General features: G+C 46.9%; 1 protein-coding gene across 1 annotated transcript in view; it reads right to left on the reverse strand.

Annotated features, from left to right (window-relative positions):
• Positions 1-15,582, reverse strand: part of LOC130393105 (contactin-associated protein-like 4) — a 61,517-nt gene that overhangs the window by 12,447 nt on the left and 33,488 nt on the right. Inside the window, exons 11-16 of the mRNA XM_056603694.1 lie at positions 12,827-12,933; positions 8,880-8,999; positions 7,835-8,035; positions 5,691-5,853; positions 5,082-5,209; positions 2,994-3,164 (exon numbers count right to left, since the gene is read on the reverse strand). Of these exons, the coding sequence (XP_056459669.1) occupies positions 2,994-3,164; positions 5,082-5,209; positions 5,691-5,853; positions 7,835-8,035; positions 8,880-8,999; positions 12,827-12,933 (890 nt within the window). The remainder of the gene's footprint in view (positions 1-2,993; positions 3,165-5,081; positions 5,210-5,690; positions 5,854-7,834; positions 8,036-8,879; positions 9,000-12,826; positions 12,934-15,582) is intronic.

Raw genomic sequence — 15,582 nt, forward strand, 5'->3', positions numbered from 1 at the left:
GAGAGAGGGAGGGGGAGGAGGGGGGAGAGAGGGAGGGGGGAGGAGGGGGGAGAGAGGGAGGGGGGAGGAGGGGGGAGAGAGGGTCAGACGGGGCTCTGGAGACGTTGAGGTCGGTACTGGGGTGTTTGTGTTTTTGTTGTGTTTGTGTGTTTATTGTGTTGGTGTGTTTGTGTGTTTGTTGTGTGTGTGTTTGTTGTGTTTGTGTGTTTGTTGTGTGTGTGTTTGTGTGTTTATTGTGTTGGTGTGTTTGTGTGTTTGTTGTGTGTGTGTTTGTTGTGATTGTGTGTTTGTTGTGTGTGTGTTTGTTGGGTTTGTATGTTTGTTGTGTTTGTGTTTGTTGGGTTTGTGTGTTTGTTGTGTGTGTGTTTGTTGTGTGTGTGTTTGTTGTGTTTGTGTGTTTGTTGTGTTTGTGTTTGTTGGGTTTGTGTGTTTGCTTTGTTTGTGTGTTTGTCGTGTTTGTTGTGTGTGTGTTTGTTGTGTGTGTGTTTGTCGTGTTTGTGTGTTTGTTGGGTTTGTGTGTTTGTGTGATTGTTGTGTTTGTGTGTTTAGTGTGTTTGGTCGTTTATTGTTCTGTTTAGCTTTTTGTTCTTCTGTATCTGTGTTGTGTTCGGGGGGTTTAGGATTGTGTGCGTCTGTGTTCGGGGGGTTTAGGATTGTGTGCGTCTGTGTTCGGGGGGTCAACATATAGAACGTCTTGCATGTTACAGTTTATTGACCAGCGTGAATACAAATAAAGGTTTATAAAACAGAGAGTGAGAATGAGGAAGGAGAGGAGACAAGGGGAAGGTTCAAGGGAGGAGGGGGAGGAAGGGGGAGGAGTGGGAGGAAGGGGGAGGAGTGGGAGGAAGGGGGAGGAGTGGGAGTGAGGGGGAGGAGTGGGAGGGAGGGGGAGGAGTGGGAGGAAGGGGGAGGAGGGGGAGTAAGGGGAGGGGGAGTAAGGGGGAGGAGGGGGAGTAAGGGGGAGGAGTGGGAGGAAGGGGAGGGGGAGTAAGGGGGAGGAGGGGGAGGAAGGGGAGGGGGACAGGCGGACCCACAGACGAGTGGAGGGACCGGGGGAACACCAGGAGGGTTGCGGTGGATTGGTCAGATGAGAGGAGGAGGTAAAGGTATGTGTGAGGGCCTGAAAGGCCGGAGAGGGAGAACCAAAGAGGTTAAAGAGACTGCATTTATACAGAGCTTTTCTAACCAGTGGCCACTCAAAGCTCTTCACAATATGGCCTCACATTCACCCATTCATGAACACACCGACGGCGGAGTCAGCCACGCAAGGTAACGGACAGGAGCAGTCAGGGGGAGGCGTCTCGCTCAGGAACACCTCCACACTCGACACTGACTAGCAACTTTCCGGTCACCAGCCAACCGGCTCTACCCCCTGAGCCACACACACTCAGGGCTGTGACGTCTGTGTGAGGCTGACTCTGCTGTTTCTCCCTCTTCCTGTTGGAGTCAATGCTGGGTCTGCTCTAGAGCTCAACAGCGGTGAAACTTCCTGCCCTACTGACTGTGGACATGTGTAGGCCTTTGAGGCGTTAATGGTGGGGGACACAAACACATCTGCGTTGACAAGGTACAGCGTGGATCATTGAAAACCCTGAACTTTTGTTAACATCAGGCACACTGATAATCAGGACAATGGCACGATGAAGGTTACTTGTTTATTTATTCATCGCCACCACTAGCTGTCATTCAACATGTAGATTTACGTGTCAGTCCTTCAGCAGACTCTTTCATCCAAAGAGAATCACAGTATATCTTATTTTTAATGCCGGCCCCATTAAGCTTAACCTTTTGGAAAAGGCGCTGATTGCAAAAAGATAGTTAATTGGACAGGGATAATTTTTCAAAGTTAATATGTGTCGCATCCCAGTTTATCTACACCGAGCTGTCAAATGTCCCACTGTCCCTGAAAGGAATGATGTTGTTGAAGTTCAACCGTACACATGTCCCTGTCCCGCCACCCCTCAACGTCTCACCGTCTCGCTACATCTCTGCATGATAGCGAAGAGACGGACAAATGGTTCAATTTGACTTTCAAAGTGTTCAAATGTGTCTTCAAAGCATCTGATACGACATCGCAAGGCCTGTACCACAAAATAATCCATTTGGTGAACCCATTATTGATTTTGTGATTTTCCGCTGACAGAAAGGTCTGAAAGACAGTGTTTGTTGTCAGAGCTGAGTAGTGAGATGGCGGCCATACATGCAACACACACATAAACACACACACGCACACGCACACACACACGCACGCATGCACACACACACACATACACACGCACACGCACACGCAGCGCTGTTACAACACTAGAAAACCAAGCAGGGCCAGAAGAGTACAGTCTGTGATGCCTTCACTGCCGCCGGCAGGCATCCTTTCTACAAATCATGGTCTCTTTAAGAAGATTGACTGGAGGCAGAAAATGAATTGAAAGATGTGTGTGAAAAATATGAAAAAAAGAGAGAGCACACCAAACATCTGGCCCCCTTTCTCTGCAACACCTCTCTGGCTCATTACCTCTCCTTCCTCCGTCAAATACAGGAACCCCACTACTGAGGGTGAGGGAGGCCAAGTGGTTTTAAAACGTCTCTGTCAAATCACAGACATAGTTTGGTTCAGGGAAAGTAAAGCCTAGAAAGTGGCAGGATTCAAATGTCGCTCATCCATTTTGAAAAAGATGGAATAGCAACCAAAACAAATGTTTTGATTAGAATTTAAAGGTATGAAAGAGTAAATACTCTGTTCGACATAAGAAAACCTTGAGTAACCCCCAGTAATGGAGTGTAGTCTTAAACACTAGTGGTCCACTTTTAGTGCCTTTCTTACCAAAATGGATTCACAACTGAGATATCTCAAAATGAGCATTCAGGTTGTTGTTTTCTCCTCTACTTTTCCTAATAGCGAGAGCGTACATCCATCATTGGTACAGGTACAGGTGATGTGTGTGGCCCGGGAGGAGGGGGTTAGGGTTAGGGTCTGGGGGGGAGGTTAACCTTACAGCTGAGCTCAATGCGGATGAAGTCCTTGATCCCCAGGTTCTCCAGGAAGACTCCGGAGGAAGCGGTGGTCTTGAACAGGAAGGAGATTTCGGCGCTCAGCTCGGCGTGGAAGGCGGGGAAGTGGAGGTAGGAAGTCTCCGTGTCGAAGGACGCTGCGTTCCAGTAGCTCTCTGGCAAACAAAGAAACACATCCGTAGTTTGTAGCGCCATAGTGCTGATTTATCTCTATATATTCGGGATGATACCGTGCACAAACTCACGGGTCGTTTAGGTGTGTGTCTGTGTCGGTAAGGTGTGTTAAGGGTTCGATCCACAAAATAAGTGCTTCAAGGTTGTTTATTTGTGTTTCGATTTTAAGGTGAAAACATGGATAGCGTTGCTTCCAGCCGCCCATCGAAACTATGCCCACCAACAGTAGTGCCGGCTATAAAACATAACCTATTGAATAGTCATTCAAATACAACTTCAACAAAGACTGCATCAGCAGCATATGGTAAAAGTATGTCACACTGCAGCGCCTGAGGCAAAATAGGATCACTTGCGACAATCCATCAGCGTAAAATCAACCGGCTTCTTGTCTTCCAGTCTGCCGTAATTAAATTCGCAGTAAGGCATCTCTCTGAAGCTCTAGATGGCCAGCAGTCTGCAGCGAGGGCAAGACATTGTGTCCTTGTTCTTTTGTTTTGTTGTGTGAGGCAGGTATAACTGTCTGTGCGGGCAGTAATAGTGCATGGCAGGTCAAGCACTTATACACAGTCTCTAGCACAGAGAAGGCTCTCGCATCTGCTGCTATTGTTTCAGGGATTTCATTCGACCCGCTGCCAGAATCAGCTGCATATTGCTGCCGAAGGCAGCGAGGAGAATTTGTTGCTGTTTGTCAGCCGTTTAATTTGTTCTCCTCTGCCTGCCTTGTCGCATTGTCTCCTCAATGTGTTTATTGAGATGCGTTTGGATAGTCCATGGACCCCTCCATTGTTCTCCTATGGAGAAAGCAGTGCAGCAATTTCTGGTAGGTGTTGGCCATGCGCCATGAATCACGGCAGTTCGCTGCGAAGGGGTTTCGCTTCCACGTATAAATTACTTTCAACCAGCCAGAATGTTTAGCTGATTGTGTGTGTTTTTGTTGACATGCTAGAGAACACTGAACACAGACCTAGGGACTCTATGTCCTCCGCCCGGATATCCAAAGAAGACACCTCGACTGCAACTCATAGACTGCCAGCATCTCTTCACTGTGGATATTCCAATTTAAATTCTTGTATTGATGCCAGTGGTTTATATTATTTTGTTTATTTATTTATACTCTACATTAACTGATTAACATAGCCTACTTTTTGTGTGCAAACCGATACATGCACCGTGTACTATACGGTTAAATACAATCAAACTTACCTTTTCATCCCTATATGTATATATATATATACTATATATATATATATATATATATATATATATTTATACATGCATGCAGTGCCTGGTGCGTGGCGTTCAACGTAAGACGTTCCAACTTTGCAAAAGCACAGTCAGAATGTCTTCTGTGTCTCTTTATTTAAAATGTAGACACAACATTCATTGATGCTGACTTTAGTATTAATAATACAACATACAAATGGACCAACTGTTCTGCTAATTAGCTTATAACTGAAGCAGAACTCGCTAGGCTCTTTCATTAAGCTTGATTGATCCTGCTAAGAATCTCTTTAATGATTTACTTGGGGAAACAAAGCCTATAATTACAAATAATAAATGTTTGGAAATGCATCATACACACAATGCATTATTTTGAAGCTATTTAAATATAGCTGCTTGAACTAACCATCATAACTTTTTATCTATTTACTTGTGTCTAAACATTATTGTGTACATTTAGATTTTTCGAACCAGACGACGTCTGGTTTGATATTAGATTATACGTCTTATCCCGTATAATCTAATATCAAAATGACATGAATCGAGGAGCATCCCTTGCTTATATGTTACGTAATTCATTCATTCTTGAAAAGAAAAAAACACACAAATGACTAATACAAATGACCTTCCAAACCATAACCTCCGCCCATTCCACAACTCTATAAGATATGACTTACTGTCGCCGTGACAACGTAGGGGCCCGACCCTATAGGCGGCCTCAGAGCCAGGCCTCTGGATGTCCCCCAGCACCAGAGATCGGAGGGGAAGTGTCTCCTTATTGGTCAGCAGCCCCGAGTCGTTTGCCCTGAACAGGGAAGTGGCGAAGAAGGAGGCGGGGGCATTCTAACTCTCAATGTAAACATCTGGAAGTGTTAACATTCACCATCTTAATACCATGGAAGTATGGACACTCGTTACTACTAAACTACGGCCCATGCTACTCAAACGTGGCACAGTAAAAGCAGGTACTTTGCCATGTGTTATAAGCTGTGTGTGTGTGTGTGTGTGTGTGTGTGTGCGTGCATGCGTGCGTGCGTGCGTGCGTGCGTGCGTGCGTGCGTGCGTGCGTGCGTGCGTGCGTGCGTGCGTGCGTGCGTGCGTGCGTGCGTCTGTTTGTCCGCGTGTGCGCGTGCGTGCGTGTGCATGTGTGTGTCTGTGTGTCTGTGTCTGTGTGTTTGTCCGTGTGTGCTTGTGCGCGTGCGTGCGTGTGCATGCGTGCATGTGTGTGTCTGTGTGTGTGTCTGTGTCTGTGTGTTTGTCGGTGCGTGTGCGTGCGTGCGTGTTACCATTGTGGCTGGTCAGCGTCACAGTTGCAGAGGTGCCGGGGGTGGAGGCAGTTCTCCTGCAGGCCGCAGGCGCACTGCTGGCTGCCCGGCACCGCGCCCCCCCAGTGGGTCTGGGTCGCCCCTGGAGACGGACCCCCGACCCACCAGCTGGAGGCCGGGCCCTCTAGGACACAGAGGCAGACACAGACAGTGTTAGGGGGCCGCTGCCCGCCTAGGGTACTGGTCAGTAGCCCCACGTCGGGGGTCCGAGTGGGAGGGAGGGCCACCAGACTCCTCACTCCGTCTGTATCCAATGCTCATGTCAAGAGAACATTTTCTCTAGTGGTACTTCTTAAAGATGGCACAAGAAATGGAAAGGGCCTACCGCTTACTGTCTAGCCTTACGGATGTGGTGCTGCCCTGACCAGGAAGCTTTCAAACCTCCCCCCGCAAGTTGTTGGGTCTGAGTGAGCGCGCGCACTCAGAGCGCTGCTCCCCGAGCGAGGAAAGCAGCTCCTCGAGAGCATTACCTCGTTGCAAGTGAGAGGGGGGGAATAACTTCGGTCGCACAAAACACAGTCTCTCGCGCCTAACCTGATTGACAACCCTCCTCAGCCCTCCTCTCATTCATTCTGAAGATTGTCGGTGCCGTTAATGCTTCTTCATTATAGTTAACTACTTTAACGGCACCGACAATCCAAAACCTGAGTGGAATCTAGATGGGAAAAGTGTGTAGTTCCAAACGTGAGCAGCTTTTACTTCTTCGCCACCTACAGAGTTTGTTAGGTAGGCCTAGGATCATTCTAAACCCCATGTTATTTCCCATAGACATTTGAGCGAACCGAATCCTCGGAGGCGGGACTTATTCTTCAGAGGTCTATTGACTACAATTCAGAATGAATGAGAGGGGGGCTGAGGAGGGCTGTCAATCAAATATCGCGCTGCGTGTTCAGAGCAGAACGTTAACAAAGTTGACGGGCAAAACAAAGTGACAAAATAGCATAGATTATGTTGAAGATCATAGAAGATTCGTTGATGTTGAAAAAACAAGATTTTCTACAGGAACTAGAGCAGCAGAGAATTGTTTCCCCACTGTTTGGATGGAACACTGTGCTCAGACTCTTCTTAGAGTCTGAGCACCACAGGGAGTGCGGCAACTGAGGCAAAATATGTTTTTCAAGCGGCGACGAAAGAGTCTAGGTTGACAACACAGACATTGCAAAGGCAAGTGCTGTGTTGTGCCATCTCCCTTCACTGCTCACTTCATCAAGTGGTTTTGTGCTACTTTTTGAGCTCCTCAACGATAAGCCTTCCATGAAAGTGTGAAAAAGATGTGATTGAGTTTTGTAGTGTGACTCAATATTTGCTTTGCCACACTTTGCCCTGAATGATTACAATAAATGAGGCAAGCTCTCATGATAAGGAGGATTTTACCCCAATAGCAGAGAAGTCACACAGGTCATTCAGAAGTGAACATCAGTTTCCTTGAGTTTGGTTATTCCTGAAAGGCATCCACTCTTTGTTTCGTCTTTCTCAGAGGTTTCTGTGAAGAAGGGCAGATGATGAACTCCTAAAAAGGAACAGCTGTCTACCCAGAATGCACCAGGACTAAAAATAAATATTACATTGTGTTTTCAATTTGCTTATTTTTTGCAGCAATATAATTTATCACTCCCCACTTGCTTCCCTTGTTGGACGGTTATATAAAGAAGCTTCTCTGATTTTATTTGCTGTGGTTCAGGTTCGTATACGAGCCTCCCTTCAGAAGTTTTGCCATAAACCTATTGTGATGTTCTCAGTGACGCTGAGGCCCTGACAGCACGAGCCCTGACCTCCTGCGGCTCAGAGCTCAGAGTAGTTCAGTAGATGTAGGCTCAGTGGATTCAGCTCTGGAGGAAGGGCTGCTTTTACCAGTACAGTACACGTTGGTAATGTGTGATGTGAGTGTGGGGCTTCAAACACGCTGGATGCGGTGGACGCAGCCTGCGTTCGCCATTATGGGCACGATTACAGATGCTGGGATTCTTTTCGATTTTTTGTTTAATTGTATTAGAGCCGTTTCTCATTGTTAGAATTTAATGCGATTGTGCCGCCCAGAATTGTCTGGACGCCATGTGGCTCAGGAGGTAGGGTTAGATTAACATCATCCCATCAACCGGTCTTACCCGGTGTGTTGAGGAGGCGGGACTTCCTGCAGTAGTAGGACAGTTCCTGCTCACAGTGCTCTGATTGGCCGATGATGGCGGTCAGCTGCTCCTCTTCGGAGGCGTAGTCGAAGGAGGCGTGATGCGGCCCCCCCGATGGGGCCGGCCGGAGGGGGGTGAGCTCCGTGTTGTTGTGCTTCAGAACCATCCACGTCTGGTCCTCTGCTCCCCAACAACAACAGGAAGTGACAGAGGAAGGTAAACATCCTGAGTGACAAATAGAGTTTGCCACTTAAGGGTGAATACAATTTGTGAGTTTGTTTGGTTGTGCATGTGTATGTGTACAGGTTTAACAACACATGCTAATATATTAGCAGGGTCAGAATTAATATTAAGTCAGGATGTCAAAGACTTCCTATTAAGGAATGGAATAAAAAAATGTCTTCCTTGTATGAAGTGAACTTCTGTGTGTGTGTGCTTGCGTGTGTATAAGTGTACACGAGTGAGTTGACATGCAAATAAAGAAGCATAGTCAGATTTAATCAAATGTGATAGCCAAGAAGTTAAAGACACCCACTCAATTTATACCGGCTCTACCAGAAATTGCTTCCCCTAAGGTTTTATAAAGTTTTGCTTTGTGTGTGTGTGTGTGTGTCTGTGTGTGTCTGTACGTGTGTGTGTGTGTGTGTCTGTATGTGTATGTGTATATGTGTGTGTGTGTGTGTGTGTGTGTGTGTGTGTGTGCGTGTGTATGTGTATGTGTATATGTGTGTGTGTGTGTGTGTGTGTCTGTACGTGTGTGTGTGTGTCTGTATGTGTATGTGTATGTGTATATGTGTGTGTGTGTGTGTGTGTGTGTGTGTGTGTGTGTGTGTGTGTGTGTGTGTGTGTGTGTGTGTGTGTGTGTGTGCGTGTATGTGTATGTGTATGTGTATATGTGTGTGTGTGTGTCTGTGTGTGTCTGTACGTGTGTGTGTGTGTGTGTCTGTATGTGTATGTGTATGTGCATATGTGTGTGTGTGTGTGTGTGTGTGTGCCTGCGTGCGTGCGTGCGTGCGTGCGTTACCTGTCATGTTGCAGTAGATGAGCTGGGGTTTAATGGGTCCACTGCCGTCGATGTCTACGTGATAATGTCCAGATCGGTTGCCCTGGTGTCGGTATGCTTCACATGACTGCCCATATATGGCTGGGAGGGGGGGGAAGGAATTGGAGGATTGGTCTCCTATTGTTGCAGACAGTAATCACTGAGACATCCTGATAATACGTCTGTTTAGTACTACGGCTCCAGGGGCAACACCTGCGCCTGGCGGGAGGAACGCAGGCAGACTCAGGGCTCGCAGTGAGGTGTTGTCAGAGTCTTCTGCAGAATGTGATGGCTGTGTTTGGCGGGCCTCAGCCGAGAGGAGGCAGCGTAGCCCGACGACCACGAAGCGGCCTCTGGAGGATCTCGAGCTGATCGAGGACGTTTCCCGACCGCTGCAGGCAGGAGCCGCCCGGGAGCAGCCTGGTTGATTTAACTCCTCGAGGTGAAGCTTCGAGGAGTTAAACCAACCAATCGTCAGGGTGTGGGGCTAGACGACCTATAGCCACCTAGGGGGGGGGGGCGGCTATTGGCTGTCTAGCCCTCCACCCTGACGATTGGTTGGTTTAACTCCTCGAAGGGTAGCTTCGAGGGGATACGTGTAATACAGTGTTTTTCTGCTTTTATGGCGTTTCACCGGCCGCTGTACGGGAACTTTACGGGAGGTTTCTCTGTGTAGGCGGCGCCTAAACCTTTGTCTTTGTTCGCTCTGCTTGGCAGAGTCCAGGGATTGTTACGTTTCTGCCACTTAGGTTTAACCAGACCTTTGACTTGTGTTCACTGGGGGAAGGGGTGCCACACACGGAGCCAGGGAACCACAGCGCGCGCACACACACACACACACACACACACACACACACACACACACACACACACACACACACACACACACACACACACACACACACACACACACACACACACACACACACACACACACACACACACACACACACACACCTCCTTATTGGTGGATTGGTGCACATTGATAAACAGCCTCATGACAAATCGATCAGTATAGTTTTCTTTAATCATTACCATGACCCAAACTTTGTTTCAAATTTAAGAGTACATTAAAGTAGCACCAGGGGATTGGTGTTAGAGTGTATCGTTGTGATGTTTGTTGTGTTGGTGGAGGTTTCTTGTTCTACGCAGATTGGATTAGAATCAGTTGGCGGCGAGCCCAAGAGACACCGTCGCCACTGGAGCGAGGACACCCCGAATCAATGATACTCAATGAGGCCCCTGCAACATCACTCCTCCTCCATCACCAGCCCCCCTTTGTGTTTGATGCAATCAGAATAGATAATACTTCGTCCAGTGCTTCTCTTATAGTCTCCTATAGATAGTTATAGATTTGAAAACAACTGTAAGGGAAGCCAGCAGTCTGGCCTTCGTCTACCTCCCTGTAAGATATGAGAATAATAATAATAATAATAATCATAATAATACATTTAATTTAGAGGCGCCTTTCAAGACACCCAAGGTCACCTTACAGAGCATATAGTCATCATGATGGACAAGCCACTCCTTTCTTGATGTTTCCTCTCTCTCTCTTTGTGTCCTCACCCTTCAGTAGCTGTTGTCCCTTTCTTCTCAATCTCTTGCTTGGTCTATGTCTAAAGTCTGTGGCAGAGAGGTGACGAAAAAATCGAAGTTCAAACTTTCAGGACCAGACATAGGGATGTGTATCAAACGGGAAGAACAGTGAGAATTTGTTCTCGTGGGTTTAGTTTCATACAGCCTTAGCTCTAGATGTAGAGCAGGTCATGTGGCAAACAGAGGGAAACTGGTTCAAATCTCAGTGTCTCCGAGATGAAGGACAAGGTGTCCCTGAGAAAGAGCTCTAAAGGCGAAACCATACAGATATTCAACTTCTTCATGAATATCAGTCTGGCCTTGGAGGGGCAGCAATTGATTTCCACATATGCGCTATCTCAAGTTATTTAAATTTTTCAGATTCAATAACATTTAGACACATTTAGACATTTAAACAAATAACTAAGTGACACTCCGTTCTCGGCAAATCTGGATGGAAGTCAAAGAACAACAGAGACTTTCAGAGACTTTCAGGCTCTTAGCTCGACTGATCTGCAGAGAGAAACAGGATGTGAACGTAAGAATGGTCTCTGAGGTCTAGGATGACAGCTCTATCGCTGTGACCGTATGTATAGATAGGTTCATGGAAAGAGTTTAGCTCCTTAAAGCTATGTGTCATCTTACAAATATAGTAAGATGACACAAATGTTTCATTCCTCTGTCGTTGTTTGCATGATATCTAGAATAAAGGGCATGTTTAGTTCCATTATCCCCGCCAAAATATAATGTTTCGCTCCTTATGAATGCTCGAAGCTGTTATGATTAGCTGGAGAGAAAAATATAAACAGCTCTAGTGTCTATAGTGGGTGTAGTGTAGTCCGTTGTGTGTAGTGGGGTGCGGAGGTTCTCTTGTGTCAAAGTTCTCTCCACAGAGGTGGCAGAGTCTTCACCCCCCGGGACAGAGAAACCACCACAGACTTTGAGAGGCTTCTGGAGGTAATTGAGAGACAGTATATTGTCATTCCCAGCTGACTGTACCTGGGATAAGGCACAGCTGTCACCTCTCTCCCGATTGACTAATTGCTTTTAGGCCGAGGCACTACCTAGGCAGGGAGAATAGCTGTGTTCGAAATCGTTCCCTATACCCTCACCCACTATTCCCAGTATAGTGTTCATGATATAGTGCACTATATAGGGAACGAACAAATGAGAATTTGGACACTACGCTGAACATTTCTAAACGTCATTTGCGTCAGTGAATGCGCCGGGTATTTGTGTGACGAGACAGACGCGCCCACATCATGTACACAAACCGGGCACTCACAAGGAAAGCTGGAGGTTGTATTGATGTTGAATGTTACATTTCCTTGTTCAAGTTTTTTTCAATTAATTTTGAATGTTACATTTTCTATGTTAAATCCCAAATAAATTGTTGACATTTCTAATCGAAAGCCGGAGACTCCTCCATTAAATGTATTCGTTTTCGCGGTTATTCAGCTTCTTCTTCTCCTCCGGAAAAACACGACCGCATTGCATTGTGGTATACGGGAGTAACATGTAGGGTACATCATATGTACACTCAAATTTTGGGTATTTTAAGTGCACTATATAGTGCATGAAATTAACCACTGAGAATTCGAACACCACTACAAAATGGCGAGCACCCTATATGGTGCACTATATCCGTGATAGGGAACGATTTCGAACAAAGCTAATGTCTCCAGGGTGAAGGAACGCTCCTGTACCTAGGGACCATTCTCTGCTACAAGGAAAGAAAGTAAGACTGACCCATTGATTAATTGGAACTGATTGGGGTATCAGGACGATTCAAGGGCTGGAACCGGATTATGCCAGTATGACCAGGGTTGCTCGCTGCCCTGCCTGGGTGAGCCCACAGAGTGAGGGCGAATTGGTAGAGATGCTCGGAAAAGTGTTGCTCTCATCGGTCTGAAGAGAAAGTAATGGCCATTACGTCAGTAGTGCTACACGTGTAACCGGCACTGTCTTCAGATGACTGAAATGAGAAGTAGAGGGCTATAGCGTACCACCAGTATGGTTATTACAACGACAAACACAATAATCTTAAGATTAGAAAAGGAGAGGTCCAGTCACTGTAGCCTTATGATGAAAGTCAATGCCAACTCTGTACTCAACGGAAACATTGCTGCTAGGAGTTCTAACAATCGATAGCTGGAAACGCACTGGGGATCTCTAGCTATACCGCTCACAATTCATGCCTGGCCTGCAAAAGTAAGTGCCCTACTTTGGCCAACCTAGTAAAACAAGACGTGACAAACCACTGCACAAAGACACACCCACACACACACACACACACACACACACACGGACACAAACACACACACAGCATGAGCAGAGGTGGCCGGCTTACGCACAGCTGTGGCAGGTGGCTCCGCTGTATCCGGTGGAGGAACAGTTACAGTGGAACGAGCTCCAGGACTGGGTGCACCTGCCGCCATGCTCACAGTGACTGGGGGAACACCTGAGAGGGAGAGAGAGAGAGAGAGAGAGAGAGAGAGGGAGGGAGAGAGAGAGAGAGAGAGGGAGAGGGAGAGGGAGAGACACTTTTCAATGATATTGTTGTGAAGATAAGCGACCTTTGGGAGCGTGCTCAGAACAGCTGTGTGGGGGAGACTGGTGGAGTGCATACAAGGCACAGCAACAAACAAACCTCTCCCTGATCCCCAAGCAGAGGACACCTGGCGAGAGCGGACGGTCCAGTGTTGATTTCCACACAGAGGTAATGGGACAATTGCGAATTTGTAACTCCTCTTTTGGTGTATCCGATCACACATTTGGTTTACTCCAAAGACCGAGTGGAACGCATTTCTTTACCTCTATATTTGTATATTATATTTACACTCGGGGTGTGACGGTTCCCTCTTTGACCATGAAAAAGGTTTGACTGGGATCATGGGATCAGTTCTTATGCAGACTTCCAAATGTGTCTTCTCTCATTCACCAACCAACCATCCTCCAACGAGAGGCCTTCACAGCCCTGTACGACGTTGTACGCACTGCTGACCGGCGTCAAAACCACAATGGATTTCCTCTAGGTTTGCCACCCCAGGCTGACCCAGTAGCCAACCAGACGTTACACCAGATCCAGCCGCACTCTGAACTGACCGAGTACAACGAACCCGGTTGGTGTGTGGCGATATGAACTGAACAACCGTGTGCAATTTCCTTTACTGTTCAATGTGTGCACTGTTAGCGCTGACCAGCTGAAAGTTCACATTTTCTCATTTGGATCATTTATCACTGGACTAGCTTCCCTGCTATGATGCTAGATTGCATCATTACTTATATCTGTACTGCAGCAAACCAAGAGAACCGGGGGTTCTGTGGTTCTGTGGTTCTGTGGTTCAGTGCTGCTTTCATTTAAACTACAACATATAAACTATAATCTCGACCGACATAACAGAACCCCGTGTCCAGGATGATGCCATCACATTTCTTATCACTCTGAGCTTAATAATTACTGAGCCTAATATGTGTCCACTTTCGTTTTCCTAGCTGTAGAATCGCATGCCCCCCCTCCAACTCGCTTAATGGTCAGAGTGTGTGTGAGGACAACCTTGCAGCAGATCCATATTTCATTTCAATTCTTCAAATAAGCTGGTACAGTTTTTGCGCTTTCACAACACTGTGTTCAACAAACGCTCGCCTCTGAACCAACAGTGCCGTTTTAACGTCCACAGCCATCCAAAGAAAACAGCGTTGCACTCTGCAGCAGCGTCTGGTGGGTAAGCAGTACCGCTCCTTTTAAACATGTTGCACACCTGCTTGGGTTCACAGAAGCAGTGTTCTTGAGGAGAGCCAATGGCACCAATCTGCAGGGTTCACATCCCTTTTTTTTAAGCCCTTCTCCGCAACGTGTCAAATCAACACGCTCCTCTCTCTACTGCTGAGCAGAAGACATCACGCCTCCCTGGAGGCTTTGAAGGTAACACCTTATGTTCTCGAAAGGAATTTCAACCACATGGAGCCCGGCTGGCACTTCTGATGTATGAGATTCTCTTTTCCCTGGGAGGGCCTTGAGGGAGCCTGGCTACCCAATGGGCTTATGGGGTTGGGGTGTGTGTGTGTGTGTGTGTGTGTGTGTGTGTGTGTGTGTGCGGGGGGGGGTGGTCTATATACAGTAATTGGAACATTGGTTGGGCGACTCTATATCCCATGCAACTCACATGTTCAATATATAACTGTGGAATACTAACATTAGGTGCGTTTCCATCCCCCTGATTTTAGTATCGAATCAGTAAACGGTGATGGAAACACCAAAATTTGCATAAAAATCCTCTAATTCGCAAAAAGGTTTATCCGCTCGCTTGAGGTGGTTTTGAGAAATGCAAAAGAGAGTAAATTCTCAAAATGGGAGCTGGAAACACACTTTTCGAAACAGCTGTGACGTAGCGAACTTTGAACACACAGTGAGTCTTTCCGATTTCCGCATAACGACTGGGGCCATAGCAACCCTGCAGATATCAACGTGTAACGTCATCACCCTATTCCGCTCCAACCACTTGATGGAAACGCACCTAATTCAAATTACTTTTTTGCGAACTTTCTAAAGATTCGCATCACCTTTTAGATGGAAACGCAGCTTTTGTTCTAACATTTCTAACATTTCAAAGCGAGGGGTGACCAGACCAACACCAGTCGGTGCAGCAGTCCTGGCGCCAGACAGCCGCCGGTGCGGCTGGCTGGGTTCCACAGCGGCTGCGGGGTGTTTTAATCTCCTGTTTCCCTCATTATCACTAAAACACAGACCTGGGATCACTGGAGCGCACTCTCCCCTCTCTCCATCGATTCGGTCAGGCCACCTGTAGGGATTTAAGAGCTACCAAACCTTAACTGCTTTTCTTCGCTCCTACTTTGCTCCGATGTCCGTCAGAGCAAAGTGGCGAGCTCAGGAAAGAACCCCCCGTGTTCCTTTGAGTTTTATGCAACCAAAATGTTGTTTTAAATGGATTTTGCTGGTCAAAATCCAAGTTCAAATAATGAGGTAACCCCTGCACTCCAAGTTTGCTTCTCTCAGACATGGTGGAGGTGTGTGTGTTGTCCATCTTTATCACTCTCCTATAATCTCTCTCAGTGTGGATTGGTTATAATGAATTACACACAACACACA

The sequence above is a fragment of the Gadus chalcogrammus genome, chromosome 12 (assembly GCF_026213295.1).
Source record: "Gadus chalcogrammus isolate NIFS_2021 chromosome 12, NIFS_Gcha_1.0, whole genome shotgun sequence".
Taxonomy (NCBI): domain Eukaryota; kingdom Metazoa; phylum Chordata; class Actinopteri; order Gadiformes; family Gadidae; genus Gadus; species Gadus chalcogrammus.